We start from the raw sequence: 27,406 nt of genomic DNA, 5'->3' as shown, positions 1-27,406 counted from the left end.
AATATTCGCCATTGTCACACGGATCCTCCTCCTGGCCAATCAGGAAGCGGGTCTGAGAACCATTTCCCAATTGACTGAAAGGAGAAGCCATGCCATTGGCCATGGAGGAGACGCAGAAGACAGGGGGAAGAAGCCGAAGCTGAAGCCACCGCCGCCGGTGCTTCTGCTGCTGCCTGCCCTTCCTCCACATATCCAGGCAAGGTGAGAGAGCCGGCAGGGGGGGGGTGGGCGGGGGGTGCTGTTGGTGGTATGGTGTGCTGCTGCAGCCTGGTGTGGTCCGGGGGGGTAGTATGGTGCGGTCCGTCTGACACCCCCCGGCCCATGGAGCATCAGCCGCCACTGGTGTTGGTCAACATTTGTATTCAAAGAAGGTGGCAGCAGTGGGGCTTTCTTTTCACAGTTTGCATTTAGGAACACATTCATGAAATTATTGTTTGCTGAGTTAAAATATTTGTACACATAGTGAAGTTCCTTTTAACTACTTCTAAAGCACTTTGCTTATATATTGTGTTTTGTAACTTACACCATCTTTAATTGACTAAAGCTAGCCATACGTGATTTCCCCATCCACAATAATACAGTGGCGCTGCTCATTAATGACTGCATCTGATAGGTTGCAATCATGTTCAGCCAGTAATTTTTTACCTGGCTCAGTTGATTTTTAAATCAACTATTGTCAAGCTGGGTGGTGCTCAATTCAGGAGTCGGCCGAAATTCAAACTGTCTATGGCCAACATAAGTAAGTTTGAGATTCAGTGATGAGTTTACTTTATTATTTGGTTTGGAATTCCTGATAATAGTTCTTATTAAATCAGAATATCACTATAGAGAATTTCACATACAATGGTGTGCAGAAGGGCGAGAACAGAATTGATTTGTTTCAATGCCATTTAATATTTTTCCCTGCAGGAAAACGGTAGTTTGTCCAATAATCGATGTAATAAGTGACGACACATTTGAGTACATGGCTGGTTCAGACATGACTTACGGTGGATTTAATTGGAAATTGAATTTTCGCTGGTATCCTGTTCCCCAGAGAGAAATGGACAGAAGGAAAGGAGACAGAACATTACCAGTAAGGTAAATAAATACTATATATTTCATGTATGGATGGGTGTACTGTGCACATATTTTTTACAACAAAAAGTCAATGCAGGTAAAATCAAGAGATAAACAATGAGCTGCACTGTGAAAGATTGGAAAACTGTTAGACAGGTGGCACAGCAATTAAATTACACATACACATTACATGCCCATTGAATGACACTTGTCATTTAGATTAGTATGGATGACAGCTGTAACATCTTTGAAGTTCCTTTCCTCCCATATTTATATATCAACAACACAATCGGCAGTGTGTTAAGACTCAAAACCATTTGCTCTGGCTCTTGCCCCAGAACAAATTATTGTTTAACGACCTCACCACAATCACAAAAAAATACACATACTGTACTAAGATCAGTTGGGTTAGCCATTTGCTATTTTCTAGTTTCTGGCAGGAAACCAGACCACCTGGAAGTAACCTGGAGAATGTGCAAGCTCCAGATAGCATGGGGTTGATTTATGAAAACCGGAGAGTGCAAAATCTGCTGTAGCTCTGCATAGAAACCAATCAGCTTCCAAGATTTTTTTCATTTTTTTTTAAGCTTAATTGAACAAGCTGAAGTTAGACGTACATTGGTACGTTTCGCACTCTCCAGTTTTAATAAACCAACCCCCTAGTATCCTTGATAAGGTTTCCTTTAACCCCTTTAAATCTCAGTCAAGTAGATTAGCATTTTTGCCACAAAATTTGCACCCTGCTAGCATTTTAAGAAAAATATGTTTTGGCTTGGTCTTCAATAATTTAATGGGGAAATAGCAGCCATGTTAATTCATTTTGGCCAATCTGATTCTCTTCAAATAACTCACATCTGAGTGTGCATCCGAGCAGGTCTAATTTATAGTTTCAAAGTCTTTGTAATCCATTGAGGATTACCAACCGATGCAATATGTGGTGTACGGAAAAATGGAATCATGTGTCATCAATGAATCATTGAAAATAGCAGTACCATTTAATCATGAGCCAATAAGCTCTACTAGACTTTGTTGTGTAGTTCACACCATAGAGAGCCTAATGTTTATTTATTTAAGGTACTTATATAGCGCTGTCAATTTACACAGCGCTTTACTTGTACATTCACATTAGTCCCTGCCCTCAAGGAGCTTACAATCTAAGGTCCCTAACTCATATACATACACAGTAGGGCCAATTTTTTTTTTATACAGGATCCAATTAACCTACCAGCATGTCTTTGGAGTGTGGGAGGAAACCAGAGTACCCAGAGGAAACCCACGCAGGCACAGGGAGAGCATGCAAACTCCAGGCAGGTAGTGTTGTGGTTGGGATTTGAACCAGTGACCCTCTTGCTGCTAGGTGAAAGTGCTAACCACTACACCACTGTGCCGCCCAATGTTCCATCAAGTGACTGATCCTGTGATAATCACAATAGATTTTAGTAATGACTGAGGTACAAAATGTCTCTTTGATGTCATGCAGATCTCTGCCCATCTGATATAGAAACTCTGTGAGCAGCTGAATTAGAGCTACATCCCTAATCCCTGCCTAAAGTAGTGTACACACTATAAGAAAATCAGGAGAAAAATTCTGTACGAGGCACGATTTGCGCTCAATTTCGTATAGTGTGTATACAACTTTTGACATCCGGTTCAGACTTTCCAAACAAAAATTTCCAAAGGGACAAACTCCAAAATGTTTCTTTTACGTGAACAGAGCAAACAATTTTCAGTTAATGTGTACTGTTTTGTACAGTTTTCGTACGAGAAAAATCAGATACAAAAGACTGGGCATGATTAGAAACAATAAACAAGCTTTTGTTCTACAAGAATTTTTATACGGGGGGCGCATGCGCAGCTCTCGTCGATGGTGACTGCTTAATCCTAGAGCTCCGGTCCCCATCCACTCTCCGTGACCCCTGGACAGCTTTACACCGCTTCGGCAGCATCACGGGTAAGCCAATCCCCCTCCTAACACTCTCAAGCACCTCATGGGGAAAATAGGAAAGCAAAAGGGCGCTAGCCCGCCGCCCCCACAGCCACTGACCCAGGCTGGCATGGAGCAGTTCCTTTCTAAGCCACAATCCCCGGCCTCGATTTCACAACCAAATCCATTCTCGCTCACAGAGATTCTGCTTACCACTCATCAGGCAGTCAGTATACAAGACTCCCAATCACTGTTAACCCCTGCAATGCTTGATAAGAAGCTGCAACTTCTCTTACATCAATTAACACGCAATATTGCTTTGCAGGTTGAAAAACTTTTTCTCAAGAACTCCACGGGGAAATACGCTAGACTGGGGAACGTACAGATGTCTTAGAAACAAAGTTTGATGAACTTATACAATATGTCCAGGCCCTAGAAGAAGAAAATTAAACTTTATAACACTCTGTCTCTCAACTAAAGCTTCAGCAGGAGGACCTTGAGAACAGAGAACAGTGCCAAAACCTACGCATTTGTGGTATCTCTGAATTTGTGGGTGACAACCCACTGCGCCCATACCTCCTTGGCCTTTTTAACACTTTGGTGCCTGCCATAGATGACACATAGACTGGCGTTTAGATCGGGCACATAGATTGCTGGGCCCAAAACCACCGGCAGGAGCCCATCCTATAGACGTCATCATCAGGTTTCACTACTATGATAGTAAGGAATTGCTAGCTTTGTCTATCCACAATAAATCGCAAATTGATTACAAAGGTGACAAGCTACAAATCTTCAGTGACCTTAGCTACATCACCGTGGCCAAACAACGACAACTTCGCCTTAATACTTCTTATCTGCAGCAGCATAGGGTCCCCTACTTCTGGGGTTTTCCCTTTCGCTTGAACCTCACTTGTGAAGGAGTCCAACACAGTCTACGAGACCTACAAGAAGGAGACACCTTCATTTGAAGCCTAGGCCTCCCTTCACTACCGGAAGATGATGCGCTTCTTCAACAGCTCCTGCTACGCCTAATCGAATCTGGACTCCTGCCAAGCAGAATATCAAGAAAACATCTGTTACTCCACTCCACGCTCATTCTTCCAAACAGCCCCCATGTTTTTTACGTGGCAAATTTTCTTCTTTTCTCCATCATGCGGAGCGGCTGTCTCCTGTGTTTTTTGGGGCCCTATATATATAGGATCTTGTTCACATAGACATGAGGTATATATTTTTTTCCTATTTGGATTACTATTGCTGGAGAGCAGATGGAGATCACCCATCTTTCCAGCTGGATAGAATCTGCCATGTCCCCCTCTTTTTTTCCCTGGCCAAAGGCACGAGGTCCTGAGACGCGGCTGCATTTCAGGTTTACTACCCTTCTTGGGTCTCTTTTTCTTTTTTGGACCTCTTTAGGGAAGGCAGGAGTGGATATCCTCATAAGGAAAACATGTCTAATAAAAATTTAAGATTCATATATTAACCTCAATGGTAGATACATCGCCCTGAATTGCGACTATATGTCTTCTGCTTTACTCTCATTATTGTGTATGCACCTAATTCGGGACAAATTGAATTCCTCGAAAATCTTTTTAAAGCTGTTGACCGCTTCGTCCAACCCCAAATGATTGTAGGAGGCGATTTCAACCTGATCATGTCACCACTTAAAGATAGACAAACGTTATTTCATATTGTCCCCACAAAAAGGGTCCCATCTCAATCTTCTTCTTTTCGTAATTGTATCCAGGCTCAGAGACTATTTGACTCCTGGAGAATAAAGCACCCTACCCACATACAGTTCTCCTACTACTCCCCTCCACATAAAATGTTTTCCTGACTAGACAATTTCATTATATCTGCTCCCTTAAAAACAAGAATAGTAGCCTCTGAAATTGCCCCTTTAAATTTGTCTGATCATGCACCAATTATCCTGGATATCACCCTCTCAGCATCTTCTCCTAAAACTTGCCATTGGCGCCTCAACGTTTATCTCATTCAATCACCGACTACGCTAACTAAAGAACTAGAGAATTTTTTGAATTTAATGTTGGCTCTGTAAGAGAGGTAAAAAAAAAAAACACTATTAGCCTCAAGGCCTCTTTGCCTAATAAACAACACGCCTCAGAGAGGCTGTTTCTGTACTCCCCCACAGTGGCCCGTCTCCGCACAGTCACGTACATTCGTGACCAACTTAAATCGTTAGCCATAAAAAAAGTTATCCTTTTTGCACTCATACATCTCAGTCATTCCAAAGCCTGATAAAGACTCCTCTGTACCGGATAACTATAGACCCATAGCCCTTCTTAATTCAGATTACAAGATCTTTACAAAGATCTTGGCCAACAGACTAACTCAGTTGCTCCTGAAATTGATTAATAAAGATCAGGTAGGCTTTGTCTCAGGTAGACATGCAGGCGATAACACCAGGCACATGATAGATCTTATTGAACTCATCAAAAAGTTTCCACACCCTACTTTGGTTCGGAGTCTCAATGCCCAAAAGGTTTTTGATCACCTTAGCTGGTCTTATATGTTTGCCACATTTTCTCATTACAGATTTTCAGGACCTTTTTTAAATGCACTAATGGTACTATACTCTTAAACCAACAGGTCAGGTTTAATTGCCTCCTTCTTGTCGCCCAGTTTCACCTTGGCCAATGGTACCAGACAGGGGTGTCCCTTATCCCCTCTAATATTTATTTTGTGTCTTGAACCCTTAGCTGAGGCCATTCGGTCCAATTCAGACATTCGAGGAATCCTTATGAGACATTGAGAATACAAATTGTCCCTTTTTGCAGATGATATTCTACTAACCTTGACTGAACCCCCTAATTTCCCTCCCTTCTCTACATGTTCTATTGTCATCTTTTGGAGCTCTATCAGGCTATAAAGTTAATACTACTAAAACAGAAGCTTTGCCCATACTCTTCCCCCCCAGACTTTCTCGCCCATCTACAAAACACCTACCCCTATTGCTGGTGCTATAACTCGCTGAAATATCTAAGGGTTCAAGTACCTCTTCATATTCTACTCTATATTCGACCAACTATACTGCACTATTTCAGGAAATGACCCAATCTTTGCATCAATGGACCAAATACGATATATCTTTTTAGGCAGGATAAATGTTTTAACCACTTAACGACCACTTACCGCATATTTACTGTAGCAGTGTGGCTCTCCCAGGCAAACCGACGTAGGGCTACGTCGGTCACTTTGAGGCAGCTAGGGGGCGGGTGTGCCGCTCATCAGCGGGGAAGCCAATGCAGTGGGCAGGCGGCTCCGATTGCCGCCTGATACCCACAATCGTTACCCGCTGAGAGAGAAGAACGGTCAGCTTTTGTACACACATACAGATTGTATGGCTGAATTTGCATCACATTCGGACCAAAGTTGCACAGGACCCTTTTTTGGTCCGCTCCAGAATCGGATTGTATGGGTGTTCACACCTATGCGATCCGATTCATGTCCGAATTGATGGTTCACACTGCGATATGCGAACTGATCTGGGGGTGTCATTAACTTTGTATTGACACCCCCAGCGATTCGAATATGGAAGTGTGAATTGCCCGTGAGTCGAGTGCGATGCGGGAACCTGCAGTAGATTCACAGGGTTCCCGCATTGCATATGTGCGAACCGGCACTTAAACTGCAAACACCACAAACCGCTTACTATAAGTAATACCCATATCTTTTTTTTTATCTTCTATTAGTAACTTATTATTAAGTTCAGTTTCATTCTTTTTATATTTAAAGCAAACATACAGTCTGTATATGTTTTAAATAAGAAAAGCTAAAGTAGCTGTGAACACAAACATGTACAATCACAAAGGGTACCATGTGCCTATCTAGAGCCATATTCTTTATAAAAAGTAATAAATATTATGACTAGGATATTAAATTGGTTCTAAAGGCAGAAGGTTTTTTAACAAACCTTCTGCGAGCAGCTTGCCCCCCCCCCCCCCCAAAATACTTACCTGTGCCCGATCCAGTAATGCGCACACGAGCAGAGGTTATCTCGACTCTCTCTCTCCTCATTGGCTCAGACACAGCAGCAGGAACCATTGGCATCTGCTGCTGTCAATCACAGCCAGTGGGGAGGGAACGGGGGGTGGGGCTGAGGCACCTTCTGTGTGTCTTATGGACACACAGAGCTGGCTCGGGAGTGAGCGCACATGAATGACCCCCCATAGCAAGCAGCTTGCTGTGGGAGCATTTGGCAAGGGGGGGGGGCCAGGAGTGCTGGAAGGACCTGAGAAGAGGAGGATTGGGGCTGCTCTGTGCAAAACCAAGGTGCAGAGCAGGTAAGTAAAACATGTTTGTTGTCTAAAAAAAATATACTGTGTCTTTAAAATCACTTTAAGGACTTTGCCTCTTGTAGCGCCTGACCACAGTCATCAATACCTAAATATCTCAAGCAAGACCTGAATTGGAGTTTCATGGTCAAGAAATATAAACTAAATACCAAAATAAAATTTCAGACAATATTTTTGGGGCCCCAAGGTCCTTGGAGGCATTTCAACTTAATTGAGTACCTGCGTAAACCAGTAAACAGACCTTCACCTGCACCACACAGACTCAATTGGCCCAAAAACCCCAGATACTACCATGAATGATCTTGAGTTCACTGTCACTGAACCATACAAAAAAGGTGAACTGTACCTAAAACAGGTACTTACCAATATATATTTTACCTTAGTGACCACCTTCAAGGACCTTATACAGCATTAGTTGCTGTGATAAAACATATCAACCTGAAACAGTTCTCAGCATAAAAATGTAGCACCCTCTAGTGCAGTGGTTCTCAACTCCTGTCCTCAGGACCCACTAACAGGCCAGGTTTGCAAGATAATTTAAATACATCACAAGTGATATTATTTGCTGCTCAGTGATTGCAGTATTCTAGTCTGCATCTCCCCAAGGTAATACTTAAAAATTAGCCTGTTAATGGGTCCTAGGGACAGGAGTTGTGAACCACTACTCTAGCGTGTGCGACTAGAAGTGAGAGTAGCTAAAAGCATATTTCTGGCCAAGAATAACCTGAGTTACTGAATTGGGTCCACGGCTAGATGACTCATCCTGGAAGCTCCCTGGTGCCTCCCCCAGATGTCTGGAAGGTTGGAGAACCTTCTAGAACTAGAGGATGGGGGTTACTAGGAGCTGCCATGAAGATGTATGGGGCCTCAAGACAAGAAGAAAGACTGTCACATGTTGCAGTGCTTTCTTGAAGATCGCGTTATGCCATGTCTTCATCTAACCTTGCCCTGGGAGGTCTCCATGAGTGCAGGACTGGGGAAGAAAGTTAGTCGGGAGGGCTGGGAGGAAGATCAGCTAGCGTGACTGGTGGCAGCCAGGTGGTCTAGCATTTCTGCAAGCAAGTGGAGCTGGGATCAGTGGCCAAAGGGAAGCAGAAGGAAAGATGTCCTGCTGTTCACTCACATTATGCTACTTTTGTCATGGGGCTGAGTGTTCCTGCCTGTAATGGGCCTTTTCTGAACTAGAAATATCCTGCTAGTTCCAACAGAAGTGAGAAACAGATGCTGTACAGTGAAAACCAAGTTTGTGCAGGTGGAAGGAAGAAGAGGTCTTTGTGTACATAGCGAGGGCGTTGTCCCTGGTTCAGTGTTTGAACATTTTTATGCTGGGCATTCCCTTAATTCCCTAGCCCATCCAAGTTGTCATATCCTAATTAGGGATGATCGAACTTTTGAAAAGTTCGGTTCGGCCAGAACATCCGAACTACCCAAAAGTTCGGCCCGGATTTCAGAACCCCATTGAAAATAAATGGACCCGAACTTCGGTAATCAAAAAATACCATTTTAAAGCACTAAAATGCCCCTAAAAAGTGCATAGGTTTCTGGGTCATGCCCCAGGGACTATTAATCACACAAAAAAAGTTCTTAAAAATTGTCATTTTTAATAAAAAAGCCAATTATTTAAAAAATTAAAAAAAAAAAATATTTGGATTTAGTATCTGGGGGGGTCTAAAAAGTGTACCTGTGAAGTTTCAGCTCTGTAGCATGTCCAGAACCAGAAAAAAAGATAATTTTTCAGTAGAGCAGGGATGATGGGACCCCACTTTTACACTTATATGATTTTTTTGGGGGGTTCTGGACATGCTACAGAGCTGAAACTTCACAGGTACACCTTTTAGACCCCCCAGACACAAAGTCACACAAAAGTTCTTAAAAATTTTAATTTTTGATAGATTTTTGATCGAGAGCCAATTATTGAAAAAAAAATAAAAATTCTTTGGATTTAGTATCTTGGGGGTCTAAAAAGTGTACCTGTGAAGTTTCAGCTCTGTAGCATGTCCAGAACCATAAAAAAAAGATTGTTTGTATTGGTGCAATTATAGATCTGGAATATGGCTTCTCGCTTTTCACACCTTGCCGGTTTAATAGCAGGCGTTTTTTTTGGGCATTTTTTTGGGTTCTTTGGAGTCAGGAAAAACATCTGAACTTGTGTATAGTGATGTATATACACACATACTTATATGTATATACACACCTAGACATATATAGGTGTGATAGGAGCAGAAATATATGCTTGCGCTAATGAAATCATTTACACTAATATGGTTATGCTCCTATAACACCTATATCTGTCTAAGTGTAAAATACATATAACTATGTATGTGTACACAAGTTCAGATGTTTTGCCTGCCTCCAAAAACCCCCAAAAAATGCCTGCAACAACACACCTGGGCGTTTTTTTTTTTTTTGACGCTAGCGTTTTTTTGGGCACTTTTTTGGGTTCTTTGGAGGCAGGCAAAACATCTGAACTTGTGTATAGTGGTATATATACCACTATACACAAGTTCAGATGTTTTTCCTGCCTCAAAATAACCCAAAAAAATGCCCAAAAAAAAAACGCCTGCTATTAAACCGGCAAGGTGTGAAAAGCGAGAAGCCATATTCCAGATATATAATTGCACCAATACAAACAATCTTTTTTTTTTAATGGTTCTGGACATGCTACAGAGCTGAAACTTCACAGGTACATTTTGTAGACCCCCCAGATACTAAATCGAAAGACATTTTTTTTTTTTTTTAATTTTTTAATTTTTTTTTCCAATAATTGGCTCTCTATCAAAAATCTATCAAAAATGACAATTTTTAAGAACTTTTTTTGTGTGATTTTGTGTCTGGGGGGTCTAAAAGGTGTACCTGTGAAGTTTCAGCTCTGTAGCATGTCCAGAACCCCCCCAAAAAATCATATAAGTGTAAAAGTGGGGTCCCACCATCCCTGCTTTACTGAAAAATGATCTTTTTTTCTGGTTCTGGACATGCTACAGAGCTGAAACTTCACAGGTACACTTTTTAGACCCCCCAGACACTACATCCAAAAAAAGTCATGCCTGCCTCCAAAAATGCCCGATAAATGCAAGAAAAAATGCCGTAGAGAAGCCGTATTCCTGTTCTAATAAAGATGATAAGAAAATGCTAATTTTTGGGGGGTTCTGGACATGCTACAGAGCTGAAACTTCACAGGTACACTTTTTAGAACCCCCAGATACTATATCCAAATAACTTTTTTTTTTTTAAATTTTTTTATTTTTTTATTTTTTTTCAATAATTGGCACTCTATCAAAAATCTATCAAAAATGACAATTTGTAAGAACTTTTTTGTGCGATTTAGTGTCTGGGGGGTCTAAAAGGTGTGCCTGTGAAGTTTCAGCTCTGTAGCATGTCCAGAACCATAAAAAAAAGATCATATAGGTGTAAAAGTAGGGTCCCACCATTCCTGCTTTACTGAAAAATGATCTTTTTTCTGGTTCTGGACATGCTACAGAGCTGAAACTTCACAGGTACACTTTTTAGACCCCCCAGACACTACATCCAAAAAAAGTCATGCCTGCCTCCAAAAATGCCCGATAAATGCAAGAAAAAACGCCGTAGAGAAGCCGTATTCCTGTTCTAATAAAGATGATAAGAAAATGCTAATTTTTGGGGGGTTCTGGACATGCTACAGAGCTGAAACTTCACAGGTACACTTTTTAGAACCCCCAGATACTATATCCAAAGAACTTTTTTTTTTTTAAATTTTTTTATTTATTTATTTTTTTTTCAATAATTGGCTCTCTATCAAAAATCTGTCAAAAATGACAATTTTTAAGAACTTTTTTTGTGTGGTTTAGTGTCTGGGGGGTCTAAAAGGTGTACCTGTGAAGTTTCAGCTCTGTAGCATGTCCAGAACCATAAAAAAAAAAGATCATATAGGTGTAAAAGTAGGGTCCCACCATCCCTGCTCTACTGAAAAATTATCTTTTTTTCTAGTTCTGGACATGCTACAGAGCTGAAACTTCACAGGTACACTATACACAAGTTCAGATGTTTTGCCTGCCTCCAAAAACCCCCCAAAAAATGCCTGCAGCAACACACCTGGGCGTTTTTTTTTGACGCTAGCGTTTTTTTTTGGGCATTTTTTTGGGTTCTTTGGAGGCAGGCAAAACATCTGAACTTGTGTATAGTGGTGTATATACACACATACTTATATGTATATACACAGCTAGACATATATAGGTGTGATAGGAGCAGAAATATATTGGTGTTAATTATTTCATTAGCGCAAGTAGTTTTTTTCTGCTCCTTTCACACCTATATATGTGCAGGTGTATATATACAGACATGGGTGTGTATATATACCCCCTATACACATGTTCAGATGTCATGTCTGACTCCAAACATGTGCTCAAAACATCACTAGCAACGCCTGCAGCCAAAAATGCTGGCGGCAGCGAAGCCATATTACAGAAACGAAAGTCACCTAAGAGAAACTAGCTTTTCTCTATTGCGGTCACCCTGCTATGGAAGGGTTTGGTCACCCTGCCATAGCAGTCACTGTCAGTTCACCCTACACTACATTACGGTCACTCTGACACTTCATACTTTCCCTAACTAAATTTTTGAAGCTAACTAAAGTGTAAAGGAGCACTCTAACTACACTAGATATCCCTTTCCTGACACTAATAAATGCTAAATGACACTTTTAAAGTAAAATTAGCAGAACTGCTTCCACTCTCTTCCATGTCCAGTATAACAATGCTAGGAATTTGGCGGGGGCTATCTTATATACTGGGGGGCGTATTCACTAATGATTGGACTATGGACCCCCTAGTCACTTCAATCACATTCCTAGCATTCTTCTGCCCCCTCAATTGGCTTTTGCTAATGGTTCTGGTCCAATCACGGGCTTTTAAAGCCCATTTCCTGAACCATTGCATTTTGGTCGGTTCTGGTTGCCGAATTCCGAACTTTTTGGGCAAAAAGTTCTAAATTTGGTCGAACCTCGAACACCCAATGTTCGGGCCGAACCGATGGTCGACCCGAACCGTTCGATCATTCCTAATCCTAATAAAACAACAAAAACAAGCCAAGGACTGTTTTCTGTGTTGGAATGAATGAAGGAAAATGCTATGTGACTGTCTGATGTGACTGGCTTTGCAGCAGTGGGGAATCCTTACTTCAGCGACTACTGCAGGGGTAGTGCTACAAAAACAATAACCATCAAATTAGGAAATTCCCAACACCAGCTTCTGATTCAGATTCTCCAGAGACCTTTCTGTAACCCCCCTGAATCTCCTCCTGTTCCTGTCTGACCCATTAATCTGGTAGGTACCTCCGATTCCATAGTTACATTTCGTTTTCCAAACTTCTCCTAAGCCAAACTCCCTTTTAACCCAGCCATTTAGTTGGCATATCTATGTTTCTCCTCTTATAACTCACCCAAAATACCTTTTCTGGAGTCTACAGGTGCTGCAGTACATTCCTTTCAGTGACATTGTTGCCAGGTCACAAACTTCAGGTCTTAGTAGTCTTTGGTGCACTTCTCATTACAATAGAGAGGGGCGAAGCAGGAGGGCTGGATGAAGTTTGCAGACTATAGGTATGCTGTGCATGTGTTGGGCTGCCAGTAGTCCCAGAGTGCGTGGAAAAGGGTGACAATGCTCCAATGCTTTAAAAATGATAAGTAATTATAGGGACAGTAGCAAACATATTATTTTAAAGTTTTGAGTTTACATTTACAGTTGGTTCCATATATATTTGGAAACAGGCACAATTTTAATACTTTTGCTCTGTATGCCACCAGAATAAAATTAAAACGAAACAATCCAAATAAATTTGAAGTGCGGACTTTCAGCTTATATTCAAGGGGTTGAACATCAATATTAAGTACAAATTTTAGGAACTGCAACGATTTTTATACACAGTCCTCCCATTTTCAGGGGCTCAAATGTAATTGGACAAATTAATATAATCATAAATAAAATGCTAATTTTTAATATTTTGTTGAGAATCTTTTACTTGCAATGACTGCCTGAAACCCATAGACATCACCAAAGACTGTGTTTCCTCCCTTCTGATGCTTTGCCAGGCTCTAACTGCAGCTGTCTTCAGTTGTTTGTTTGTGGGTCTTTCTGCCTCTAGTTTTGCCTTCAGCAAGTGAAATGCATGCTCAATTGGGTTGAGATCAGGTGATTGACTCGTCCATTCATTGCAGAATATTTCACTTCTTTTCCTTCAAAAGCTTCTGGGTTGCTTTTGCAGTGTGTTTTGGATCATTGTCCATCTGTAGTGTGAAGCGCCGTCCAATCAACTTTGCTGCATTTGGCTGAATCTGGGCTGACAGTATATCTCTAAACACTGCAGAATTCATCTGGCTGCTTCTGTCTTCTGTCACATCACATAAACACCAATGACCCAGTGCCACTGGAAGCCATGCATGCCCATGACATCACACTGCCTCCACCATGTTTTACAGATGACATTGTGTGCTTTGGATCATGGGCCTTCTCCACACTTTTTTCTTCCTGTCATTCTGGTACAGATTAATCTTAGTTTCATCTATCCAAAGAATGCTTTTCTAGAACTGGTCTGGCTTTTTTTAGATGTTTTTCAGCAAAGTCTAATCTGGCTTTTCTATTCTTCAGGCTTATGAATGGTTTTCACCTTGTAGTAACCCTCTGTATTTGCATTTGTGAAGTCTTCTCTTGACTGTAGACTTTGAAAATGATACGCCCTCCTCCTGGAGAGTGTCCTTCACTTGTCTGCATGTTGTGAATGTGTTTTTCCTTACCATAGAGAGGATCCTGCAATCATCCACCACTGTTTCCGTGAGCGTCCAGGCCTTTTAATGTTGCTGTGCTCACCAGTGCGTTCTTCTTTCCTTTGGAATGTACCAAACTGCTGATTTGGCCACTCCTAATGCTGCTATCTCTCTGATGGATTTGTTTTGTTTTTGAAGCCTTACAATGGCCTGTTTCACTGGTACGGACAGCTCATTTGAACGTGTAGCACCCTCCTAGGTAAAATATATGTATGGCTCTGTTCTGCTTATCAGGAGAGCCTGATCTGTAGGTTAGCTTGTCACATGCTTCCAGGTGTGACCTGTTGAGTCTGGGGAGTCTCCCCACTGTATCCAATGAGGGGCCCTGTTGGACAGTGGAGTAAACCTAGCCAATAGCACACCAGGGTTTATGACTGTCCCAGTGGGTGGGCATTGCTGCAGTGCATCCTGGGATTGGGAATAAATCTGGAGGGGGCATGTGACAGGGCGTCTTTTGGTGGGAGCAAAGTCCCAGGAGGAGGTGGACGGCTGTCTCTCCTCCTGCTGAAGTGAGGAAGGTGGTCCAGGCAGTCGGCCTAGGGACCAGGGGTTGAGTTGTGCTGAAAGGATCCAGTGTACTGACCAACTGGAGCTGCTGGGCAGAAGACTTCTGGAAAAATAGTATCGTGAGTACTTAAGGATCTGCCCCAGGTGTCTGCCTAAGAGAGGGGACCACTCCAGAGAGGTCAAAGGGATCAAGGAGCCAGTTAACTAAGTATGTTACAGTAAAGTGGGCGCCAAGTTGTTAAGCTTAAGCTCCCTTATCTGAAGATAAGGGAGTAAAAGGAGTAAAGGGGTGCTAGAAAGGGCCCTGAAGTTGTTGAGCAGTACAGTCTTTATCAAGGAATAGCTTGCGTTAGGAAAGGATTACCTCAGGAAGTTCAAGTGACTCTTTTCACAGCCTCAACTCAGTGTTACTCAGCGTTAACCAGCGTTAATCAGTGTTAACCAGCGTTAATCAGCATTTTTCAGACCGTCCCTGCCTATTGTGCATAGTTCAGTTGGAGTATCCCACTCATCCCTTCTCCTATCCAAGTTCCTAATAAAACCTAAAAACCAAATAAACTGGACTGGTCTTTGTCTAAGCTAAACACACTTGGAAATATGTCAGAATGTTCTACTATTGCTAATGGTAACCCAGGGGAACCCTCACCCAGCAGCTCCCATGGGAGTAGTGCTACAAACGCATTATGTAGGTTTACAGCAATAGATTCCAAATGCAAATACCACACTTAGATTCAACTCCAGACCTTTTACCTGCTTAATCGATAAAGAAATGCCGAAGAAGTAACCCACACCTGGCCATGAAACAGCTTTTGATTTAATTGCCCGATTACTTTTAGTCCCTTGAAAAAGGTAAGATGGCTATTCTTTAGAGCTGTAATTCCTAAACCCTTCCTCCAATTTGGATGTACATATACCCTCAAATTATATCTGAGCATGGAGGACTGACAACTCATGGGGCCCCCGGGCAATCAGAGATCATGGGGCCCCCTGTGTCCACACTCAAGCCACACAAAGCCCCACCTAAAAATTGCAGCTCAGCCACATAGAGTGGGCATTTAAATATCTACCCCAGCATAGCCTGCATGGAAGTTCCTGGCTTCTTTCTGTAGTGTGTAGCCTCTCATGGGGCCCCCTAAGGACCCTGGGCCCTCGGGCAGTGCCCTAATCCCTGAATGGTCAGTCCGCCCCTGTATCTGAGAGTGCACAATTTCAGCCCATATCCAATTTATAACTATAGCTTGAATATGTTTTGGAAAATAGCTAAAAAAAAAACTAAAATTGTACCTGTGTCCAAATATATATGCACCTAATTGTACTTTAACTCATTGAAGCTCTGTTTTTGATTGATGTCACTGTGATTTCTCCTTTCTCCTTCTCAATATTACAGTTTTAGTCTTGCTGTGTTCTTAGTGGTCGATGAGTGAGAAGAGATGAATATTGGATCTTTCTTTATTTCATACAAAAGATTTGTTTAGGCCTACTGGTTTCCTCTTATGATTATACACTATTAGGGAGAAATTGATCTGTTAGCTCTTCAAAAACCTAATACTTTCTATAAATAAACGTTTTTCAAACATTTTCATTGTTTACTGCACAGTGGTACAATTTTATAATACAGCAGGGTCATTAGTCTTTCCCTTTAGGATATAAAGCACGTCTTCTCTGTTCTGGAAAAGTGAAGCTCACTTATCTTCTACTGTCAATAGAATATATCTGAACGTGCATCAAATTCCAGCTGAAACTGTGACACTGTTTATCTATGTCATACCAATTACTGAGCTAGGATATGATACAGCGCCTGCATGGGCTTATCCAAGTGCTGATCACTGGCACCCTCTGCTGTAAGAACCTGAGAAGGCATCATGATACAGGACCTGATTTACTAAAGCAAATGAAAAAGAATAGGCATAAACTATTCAAATATTGCATTGTTTAAATTAATGTTTCCACTGTGTAAAAAAATACACAGCAGTGCAATAATTTTCAAATTAATGGGCTGTCTTAACACAAAGCGCCTTTAACGGACAAGAGCACATTGTATTAACATAGTCCATAGTCTAAAAGGACTCTTACACTTAGTTTACACTAGTTGGGGAGGGGGATAAAAACAGGCAGTTAAACTGCATTATATCACTTCACACTCGTCCCCCCTACTCTAAGCTGCAAAGGCTTTGGCAAGGAAAAAATTACCGAACAGTCCAGCAAATGCAATCTATTTAAAGTGATTATTAAAGGTTTTTTTTTTGTTTGTTTGTTAATAACAAACATGTTATACTTACCTGCTCTGTGCATGGGTTTTGCACAGAGCAGCCCTGATCCTCCTCTTCTGGGGTGTCCCGGCGTGGATTCTGACTCCTCCTCTTCATTGGGTGCCCCCAACGGAGAGCCTCTTTCCTTGAGGGCAACCATACAGGCGTGCTCACGAGTCCCGCTGCTGCATGCATTGACACAGACAGCAGGACTTGGCCCCGTCCCTGGCTCCCATTTCATTGGATTTGATTGACAGCAGTGGGAGCCAATGGCTCCTGCTGCTATCAATCTATCCAATGAGGACCCAAGACAGTGGCTGGAGCCGCTGGACTCATGCTTGTCGCCGGAACGATAGGGTTCAGGTAAGAAAAAGATGGGCTGAGGTGGGAAAGCTGAAGAAGAAAAGGTTTCTCTTCTTAATGCATAGAATGCATTAAGGTGAAAAGCCTTGATACTTTACAACTCCTTTAAGTGAATGGAGCCATGCAACAACCAAAATAGCATTATAATGCCTCCTCATCACCCTAAAAGTACACTTTGATAGCAAGCGTGCTCACACACAGACAGACACTTCTGTGCCTACTGATCACAATCGTTGAACCTTTCTAACTAATTGTAAACAGATGTTTAATATATACAGTGCTTTTCTAGTTTTCCATGCATGTTGATCGTCTAAAAAATGTGCGTGTTTTAGGCCCCCGAAACGGGCATGGCAACATCAACTTATCTAAAAAAAAAATGTATGAGACGAGTTTCAATAAACAATGTAAAATATCTACGCTAAACAGGAAAAAACAATTGTGTAAAAAATCCCTAAAAAGCTGCCAGCATCAATCTGTTGATAACAAATAAAAAGCATGGAAAAATGCAGTGCTAAAATTGAGGCACATGATGCCTTAAGTCCACACAGAAAAATTATGTCCCATCACCAGCAGTCTTGTGAAACAATGGCACACACCACCAAAAAAGTGTCCAACAGAGGCTCCTTACCAGAGCTCTGTTGGCAGGAAGCATGTAGAGAAAAAACACAAGGGGGTGATCAGCTGTGTGTAAAATGATAATTCCTCCTGCTCCTCTCCTTCTCTCTCCACTCCTCCTCGGAATACCATGGTGTTGGAATGAGATGTCTTAGCTCTCATGGTTGGATGGGAGAGCCACCACCAGAAAGACAATAAAGCACTGATAGTGAAGCCCCATTGATAAAACTTGAAGATTTATTAAAAGGGTACTTACAAGAGTAAATTAATAAAAGGCATGAAACTATAAAATACAATCACCGTGGCTTCAAAGCGTACCAGTGCCATTGCGTCCCGTCACATGCGTTTCATCCAATAGGATTTCTTCAGAGGCACTTTTTTTGGTGGTGTGTGCCATTTTTTCACAAGACTGCTCATGATGGGACATCATTTGTCTCTGTGGACTCTAAACATTCATGTGCCTCTATATTAGCGCTGCATTTGGACTTCCAGGCTTATTTTGATAACATAGGAAATGTACATAAACCACACCTAATGGTGTGTAAAAACACTATACACTTTGCTTGAACACAGAGATCAAAATATGTGCAATACAATACCCTTCTGTGTACAATTTGTGGAGGCTTTTTATAAAATAATTTATAAATAAGTTTTTTTCCAATCTCTATCAATGATAGCCATGCACTTTTGATGCAATTTTATTCCTATATAAAAATGTGCTTTTAAAACTAACAGTGTTTGGTTAGATAAACCCAAAAAGCATTAGACACATTCACATTTTATTTTTGGCATGCCATGATATAGCTGGCATACTTTCAGACCCTGGAGCATCCATTTCAAACTATCTTAGTAAATTCTGCATATACAGTATATGCTGTACCTTATATGCACACATTCCTGCAGATTGCATGCACCTAGCAAATTTTGTGAGCATGCAATTTGCTTACTTCTGCATAGTGGACACCATCCCTTGTATATTCTTTATTGATATTATTTAGCAGTAAATATTAGGAATCCAAGTGAATCTCAGATTATCATCATTGGAGTTCAATACAGCAGGATCAGCCATTGTCAATAATAATAGTTGAAATTAGCGCAAATAGATCAGTGTTATCAAGTTACCCAATCAGTCCTCAGCTGTTATTAATTTTCTAGTGCAGATCAGAAAATGAAAGGACTTGTCTGGATACTATACAACCTCTTGGTTGAAATGGGTATGTTTGTATGAATTTACAGTACAAGTCTTCTTCCAGCCTGGATGGCCTCCCTCATGATCATGAATGGAGAGATAATTTCCATACCTACGGCAATACATTTATTTATTTCTTGAACTCTAGGAAACTTTAGCCTCGTACAGATGATGAGAATATTGGACCAAATTTCAAACAAGGATGATTTTTTACATCCAAACGGCCAATATATCCATAACAACAAAATATATTGCTTTACAGGACCTAGGAAAGGTACATGATATTTATAACATAAGATAGTGATAGAAAGAGGGGATCTTAACAAAGAATCAGGGCAACCCAGGCATGTTATGGTTGTTGTATTCACCATCATGTAGCAGTACTATCATTAGTTTCCTATATCAGGTAAACCAAAACCAGGGCAGAGTCTAACTCCAAAAACTGACCATACTGGCCCTAATACATAGAGGGCATTGGCAAATTTTTCAGACTCGTAATAATATGTAACATATTGAAGAAGACATAGCCTGAGAGCGGGCAAAGAAACAAAGAGAAAGGGAAAAATAAAGGAAAGAGAGTGGTAGAGAGGAGACCTAGAACTCACAGGAATCACACGGTTCAGAAATTAGCCAAGTGTGGGAGAGGTAGGTATCTGTATATAGTTCACCCATGGTTCCCATGTTTGTTCAAAGAGCAGTCCACATTTTTTTTTTTTGCATGCTAGACACCATATCGTACATAAAGAGGTTACCAAATTTACAAAAATTCTCATATGACAGAATACAACTTCGGAAGTGATGTAATGTATTTGTATTGTATTTTCAGACAAAAACTGTGCTGGTTAAGCAAAAATTATATGATCTGGTATCGTACGAGAAACAGTTTCATGTTTGACCCTTTGGATAATTTTGGATGAACTGTCGTGATCGGTTCTCGAAAGCTGTGTACGGACGATCGGATTATCGTACGATCGCTTTGCAAGCGTCATTTTTCATATGATTTTCTGATCGTGTGTACTAGGCTTAAGACTTCATATTGGTTCAGGCCTCCAAATGGCTTCATCCTGATAGTGTCTTTTTTCCACCTATGTTTTCAGGCGTTCAACCAGGGTGAAAAAAAAAAGCTCAACTTCCAAGATGCATTGTTGGTTTCTATGTTTTGATGATCTGGCTTGATTTGTGTGATAATTAAAATATAATTTGTGGGATTTTGTTTGCTGGATTTTCATATTAGCTTCCTAATATTAATGTAGAAAAATATCTACTTACGCTTTAATGTGCAGATTTAAAAAATCTTTACCCTCTTCTTTTCTGCAGAACACCTACAATGGCAGGAGGCCTTTTCTCCATTGACAAGAATTACTTTGAAGAGCTCGGCACATATGATTCAGGAATGGATATCTGGGGTGGAGAGAATCTGGAGATGTCTTTCAGAGTAAGTATCAAACAAAAGTTTGGAGCTATTTCCACCAAACAGCTAAATGCTCAAACAACATACACACATAAATGGGAATTGTTCTACCTACCAGAGAACCCATAAAGTGATACTCATACTGTTGTGACCATCTGCTTTCCACCGTGCTATGTGGCTATGTACTATATTGTGGGTGGTAGCACTTCACAAAATCTGCAGTTCTCTCCGACTTCCAGCCCGCTCTTTAATCCAAGGCTGTAGATCGATCAAAGCAAGTAATGTTTCCATTTTTTAGCATTGCTTGCTGTGATAGGGTTGCCTTAGTCTTAGAAAAAAAATAATAATGCCTCCCAGTCAGAGACAACCACAAAATCAAGAGCTTTGGTAGGTAGAGATGGCCTTGCAGTTCACCCGGTGTTTGGTTTGCGGCAAATTTTGCTTGTTCGCTACCCGCCAATTTTGCGAACACATGGCGTTGTTCGCGGCGGCCATATTAGTTTATATTGGGGAGAACTTTGACCCATGACACAGCCGTCAGGTGGAACAGGACAGCCAATTGAAACATTTCAGCACATGGACATGCCCCCTACCCTATAAATAGACCTGAGCTGTCGGCCATTTCACATTCTGCTTTTTGTCAGCGTAGGGAGAGGTTGGCTGTGCTCATGAGGGAGAGATTGCCAGACACAAATATATCTGTTAAGATCCAAAAAGTCCTTTTCAGGGCTGGTATTTCGGTATAGGTCTACTACAGTATCTTTTCAGGTTAGGGGCAGGTATCCAGTCAGTGCTTTAGGGGCAGTTAGAGATTGGCAGCAGTGACACAAATCGCTCTGTTAATGTCCACAAAAGTCCTTTTCAGGGTTGGTATTTCGGTATAGGTCCAGTCCCTTTTCAGGTTAGGGACAGGTATCCAGTCTGTGCTTTAGGGGCAGTTAGAGATCGGCAGCAGTGACACAAATCGCTCTGTTAATGTCCACAAAAGTCATTTAAAGGGCTGCAATTTTTTTGGTATTTCTGTGCAGTGCACTACATAGGGGGGGGGGGGGGGGTAATCCACGGTATAATATACTTTGTAGAAAGCATATTATAGTGGATTAGTAGTATTATTGTGCACTTTGCCGCATTGTGACAGGGGTGGTGACTGAGCATTGCTGCAGCAATACTACAAACAGTGACAAAAGCACTTATAATGTATTATAACTGGTGTAATAGACCAATGCCCCCCCCAATACCACATATTGAAGTGGGGTGTTATCTGAGTATACTTTTACAAGTGTATTTGTGTCCTGCAACAATATTGCCTCTTTTGCTGGGTTAACTCTGATACACACAGTGCCAAACTCCCTGGCCAATTTTTTTAACAACTGGTGTGGTAGACAAGTGGCCCCCCAATACCACGTATTGAAGTGGGGTGTTATTTAACAGTATACTTTTCTAAGATTGTATTTTAGTCCTGCAAAAATGTGGCCTCTTTTGCTGTGTTAACTGTGCTACTCACAGTGACAACAGTTACTGCCCAATTATTTGTAGAACTGGTGTGATAAAACTGTGGCCCCCCAATACCACAGATTGAAGTGAGGTGTTATTTAACAGTATACTTTTCTAAGATTGTATTTTAGTCCTGCAAAAATGTGGACTCTTTTGCTGTGTTAACTGTGCTACACACAGTGACAACAGTTACTGGCCAATTATTTGTAGAACTGGTGTGATAAACCTGTGGCCCCCAATACCACAAATTAAAGTGGGGTGTTATATACCTTTTTCCAGATATACTGCGATTCTGTAGAGACTTTTGTCACAGGGTAATTTAAAAACATGACAGGCAGAAGAAGAGGCAGACACTTACGCAGGGGGTGGTAGGGGTAGGGCAGGAGCAGTAGGCCCGAGCCAAAGTGTGAAGTTTCAAAAGCCACATGCAATTACGTCAAAGGACGCACCAGACTTGGTTGAGTGGCTCACTCAGCCTTCCTCTTCTGCACCCTCCTCATCCTCTCTCTCTGCACCCTCTTCACTCTCTGCTGTGTGCACCCCCAAAGACACCACCACAAACACCACCACCACATACCCTCCGCTTGAGTCACTGGAATTATTTTCCGATCCATCACAAGACATTTGCGATGCACAGCCATTGTTGGCATCGGATCAGGAAGAGGAGATAGCAACAGCCGGCACTCAGCAGTCTGACAACAGTACCCAGATCAGCCCAAGGAAGTTGGTCCCCGCTGTTGCTGCCTACTCCAAGATCTCGAATTTTAGTGGTGGGGAAGGTGACGTGGATGATGACGTGTCTATGGACGTCACATGGGTGGCCACAAGAGAGGAAGAGGAGGGGAGTTCAGAGGGAGAGATGGACCGGCAGATAGGGAGGAGAGGCAGGCAGAACTTGCATTGCACAAGAGGTACAAAGCAGACTGCAAATGTATCAGGAGAGATCCATCAACCATGTACAGTCACATCTGGCGCTCCCAGGACGCCGGCACATGGCTCCGCAGTGTGGGCTTTTTTAAATGTGTCCGTTGCTGACAACAGTGTTGCCATCTGCAGCCTTTGCAGTCAACGCATAAGTCGCGGTAATCCCAACACTCACCTAGGGACAACCACCTTAAGAAGGCACCTGAAATCCCATCACCGAGCCCAGTGGGAGCAACACCGTCAGAACCCACAAAGCCACACTCCAGGCTCTCACCGTCCAGCCTCTTCTCCTTCTCCTCTCTCCTCACATTTGTCCTCCACTCCACCTTCCATGATGTCGTCGTCACGTTGTTCTGGAAAAAGGCAGGCTTCTGTGGCCCAAATGTTGGAGCGTAAAAAAAAGGTGTCCGACTACATCGGGTTTACGGCCGATGTGGACGCTCTGAGGAGTGATGAACCCCTGGACTACTGGGTGGGCAGGCTTGACCTCTGGCCAGAGCTTGCACAATTTGCAATGGAAATGTTGGCTTGCCCCCCGTCCAGTGTCCTGTCCGAAAGGACGTTCATTGCAGCAGGGGGGATTGTGACCGCCTAGCTCATGACAGTGTAGACTACCTCACATTTATAAAAATGAATGAGGCATGGATCTCTGAGGAATTCAACACATGTGACCAGTAGACCATGTTTCATTGAAATTCCTCATGCCAGGCCACAAATGTCCGCCAGACTGCCATCCACCCACAGCAATTCCTGGTCCTTGGCTTCGCTACATACAGCGGCATAAAAGGCATTTCATGTCCATTGAATGGCAAATTTTTGGGGCCTTTCAGGGCCGACAATTATTTTTTCTGTGAATGCCTAATTTACCTCCAGCCACCAAATACTACGTTCTTAGCTGTCAGGTAAACCCATGTGGGCTAATTTTTGGGGCCTATACAGGCCGACACTTACTTCTGTATACTATGAATGCCTAATGTACCTCCAGCCACCAAATACTAAGTTCTTAGCTGTCAGGTAAACCCATGTGGGCTAATTTATGGGGCCTTTACAGGCCGACATCCTCTTCTGTATCCTGTGAATGCCTAATGTACCTCCAGCCATCAAATACTACGTTCTTAGCTGTCAGTTAAACCCATTTGGGCTCATTTTTGGGGCCTATACAGGCCGACACTTACTTCTGTATACTGTGAATGCCTAATGTACCTCCAGCCATCAAATACTACGTTCTTAGCTGTCAGTTAAACTCATGTGGGCTAATTTTTGGGGCCTATACAGGCCGACACTTACTTCTGTATACTGTGAATGCCTAATGTACCTCCAGCCATCAAATACTACGTTCTTAGCTGTCAGTTAAAGGCATGTGGGCTAATTTTTGGGGCCTATACATGCCAACACTTACTTCTGTATCCTGTGAATGCCTAATGTACCTCCAGCCATCAAATACTACGTTCTTAGCTGTCAGTTAAATCCATGTGGGCTAATTTTTGGGGCCTATACAGGCCGACACTTACTTCTGTTTCCTGTGAATGTCTAACATACCTCCAGCCATCAAATACTACCTTCTTAGCTGTCAGTTAAACCCATGTGGGCTAATTTTTGAGGCCTATACAGGCCGACACTTACTTCTGTATACTGTGAATGCCTAATGTACCTCCAGCCATCAAATACTACGTTCTTAGCTGTCAGTTAAACCCATGTGGGCTAGTTTTTGGGGCCTATACAGGCCGACACTTACTTCTGTATCCTGTGAATGCCTAATTTACCTCCAGCCATCAAATACTACATTCTTAGCTGTCAGTTAAACCCATGTGGGCTAATTTTTGGGGCCTATACAGGCCGACACTTACTTCTGTATACTGTGAATGCCTAATGTACCTCCAGCCATCAAATACTACGTTCTTAGCTGTCAGTTAAACCCATGTGGGCTAATTTTTGGGGCCTATACAGGCCGACACTTACTTCTGTGTACTGTGAATGCCTAATGTACCTCCAGCCATCAAATACTACGTTCTTAGCTGTCAGTTAAACCCATGTGGGCTAATTTTTGGGGCCTATGCAGGCCAACACTTACTTTTGTATCCTGTGAATGCCTAATGTACCTCCAGCCATCAAATACTACATTCTTAGCAGTCAGTTAAACCCATGTGGGCTCATTTTTGGGGCCTATACAGGCCGACGCTTACTTCTGTATACTGTGAATGCCTAATGTACCTCCAGCCATCAAATACTACGTTCTTAGCTGTCAGTTAAACCCATGTGGGCTAATTTTTGTGGGCTGGAATGGCCGACACTTTCTTCTGTTACCTGTGAATGCCTAATGTAGCTCCAGCCATCAAATACTACGTTCTTAGCTGTCAGGTAAATGCATGTGGGCTAATTTTTTTGGGGCCTGGAATGGCCGACACTTACTTCTTTATCCTGTAAATGCCTAATATTTCAGACTGCAATTGAAAATCAATGGGTCTGTAAAGGTTCTGCCAAATTGTGGAATGGATGCGGACCCATTTTACACATATGTGAATGGACCCTATATGTATTAGGAAACCAAAAAAACAAAAACAAATCACCGCTCTGAAAGCAGCCAGCTGAGCCGGGTGGATCCCGAGCAACTGTGGCAGTCCTGCAGGAATGGGTGCTCACCAAGGTCGGCAACCTGAGAAGTCCATGTAAGTAGAAAAGAAAGTGGCACTTCCAGACCCAGGAACTTGGAAACTTGAGTTTTATTCTTCAAATCAAAGGTACAACATCAGACAGGAACACAAGACAAACTGGACAGCAGACGTGTTTCACACCTTGTGCTTATTCATTGCTTGAACATGAATAAGCACAAGGTGTGAAACGCGGCTGCTGTCCAGTTTGTCTTGTGTTCCTGTCTGATGTTGTACCTTTGATTTGAAGAATAAAACTCAAGTTCCCTATATGTATTAGACATGTATTTACCGGCTGCTGTCAGTTCTGACTGATTTATGAAAAAAAAATAAAATAATTTTTTGCTGTAAAAAAAAAAAAAATTTAGGGCAACTTTTGCAATACTTCTGTTATGACATTGTCCATGTGCTGGGACTATTTGTGCACAGCTAGTACGTCTTTTGTGGCTGCAAATATGACCTAAAAGTTTTTAAAGTTCGCCTCCCATTAAAGTCAATGGGGCCCGCCGCGACCGTCTGGTCACATGATCTCCCCTGTGTCAGCCAGCATCGGCTACAGGGGAGAGGAGAGAGTGCTCAACATTGGCTGGTAATGCCTGGGAGCAATGATGTCATCCAATGGCTACTATTGCCTATCCATTGTAGGAGCTCCCTCCCCTCCCCTGCAGCCACTGAAAGACAGAGAGGAACCAGATCATGTGACCAGACTGGAGCAGCCTGAAAATAGGTAAGTATACAGATCTTTCTTACACAGGCTAGTCAGAATAGGTGTTGGGGAGGGGGGAGCATTTTTAAGACTAGGTAGGTTTTACCTGGAATCTTTCTTTTAAAAATACATCATGCACATTGTTGTCACCATCACGTCAAAAATAAAGCAGATTCTGATGCTAGTATAAGTTCACACCTAACATTCTTGGCAGTTTATCTGACCATATATAGCCAACCTAAGGCTTTGTACACAACATGAGGGCTTCAGCTTGTAAGAAGAACTGTGCTTACATCAAGCTTTTGCAAAACATTAGCGAGCTTTGAGCAGCTTTCTTGAAGCCTTAAAAGTACCATTTAGCTCCAGTTTGGGGAGGTCAAACACAGATACTAATGGGAGTGCTGATAATCATTTTAAACAAGCTGCTAGCAGACTTCAGCACTACTTGAAACTTGTTAAAAGACTGCAGAAACTTGCTGGTAGCTTGTTAAGCACTCCCATTAAGAACTTTGCTTAAAATTTTCATTTTGGAGCTGTTTTTTTAAGCAAAGATGCTTACATGTTTTTGAAAGCTTTACAAATATCTTGTAAAATTTGTTGCGCTCACTGCCCTGATACAAGCTAAAGTATGTGCGTAGGAGAGATTCCCAAACACAGTCCTCAAAAACCGCCAATAGGTTATGCTTCCAGGTTTTCCTTCACCTTGCACAGGTGCTTTAAACCAGGGTCAATGGTGTGGTATTCGTTACAACTATTTTATCAAAGAGAAATTCCCAAAACATGGCCTGCCGGGGGTATTTGAGGACTGAAGTTGGGGGCCACTTCCCTGGAGTGACAATCACCACACTAATGGGAAGCAGAAGAAAGGTGTGGGATGCTTGATCTCTTATAGCTGCAAGTATTTTCAGTTTGGTCTTACGCAGTGTTCTGAATTAAGTCCATTCGCACGGTGGTGGCATCCCTGCATCAGGGGGATTTTCTTGACTCTATTGACATCAAGGATGCTTACCTTCACATTCCAATATGTGCCAGTCATCAGCGCTTCCTCCGCTTTACTGTGGTAGAGGAGCATTATCAGTTTGTGGCGTTACCCTTTGATCTCGCCTCTGCTCCTCGGATCTTTACAAAACTGTTAGCCCCGGTGCTAGCTTTGTTACGCCAATGGGGGATCGCGGTACTGGGCTACTTGGACAAACTTCTTCTGCGAGCGG

General features: G+C 42.1%; 1 protein-coding gene across 2 annotated transcripts in view; it reads left to right on the top strand.

Moving 5' to 3' along the window:
- Positions 1-27,406, top strand: part of GALNT13 (polypeptide N-acetylgalactosaminyltransferase 13) — a 531,696-nt gene that overhangs the window by 390,187 nt on the left and 114,103 nt on the right. For both annotated transcript variants that reach the window (XM_082261045.1, XM_082261046.1), the window contains exons 5-6: positions 910-1,080; positions 20,330-20,447. In XM_082261045.1, the coding sequence (XP_082117171.1) occupies positions 910-1,080; positions 20,330-20,447 (289 nt within the window). The remainder of the gene's footprint in view (positions 1-909; positions 1,081-20,329; positions 20,448-27,406) is intronic.

The sequence above is a fragment of the Pelophylax lessonae genome (assembly GCF_965119305.1).
Source record: "Pelophylax lessonae genome assembly, chromosome: 6".
Lineage (NCBI taxonomy): Eukaryota > Metazoa > Chordata > Amphibia > Anura > Ranidae > Pelophylax > Pelophylax lessonae.
This window is presented reverse-complemented; position numbering and strand designations above follow the sequence as displayed.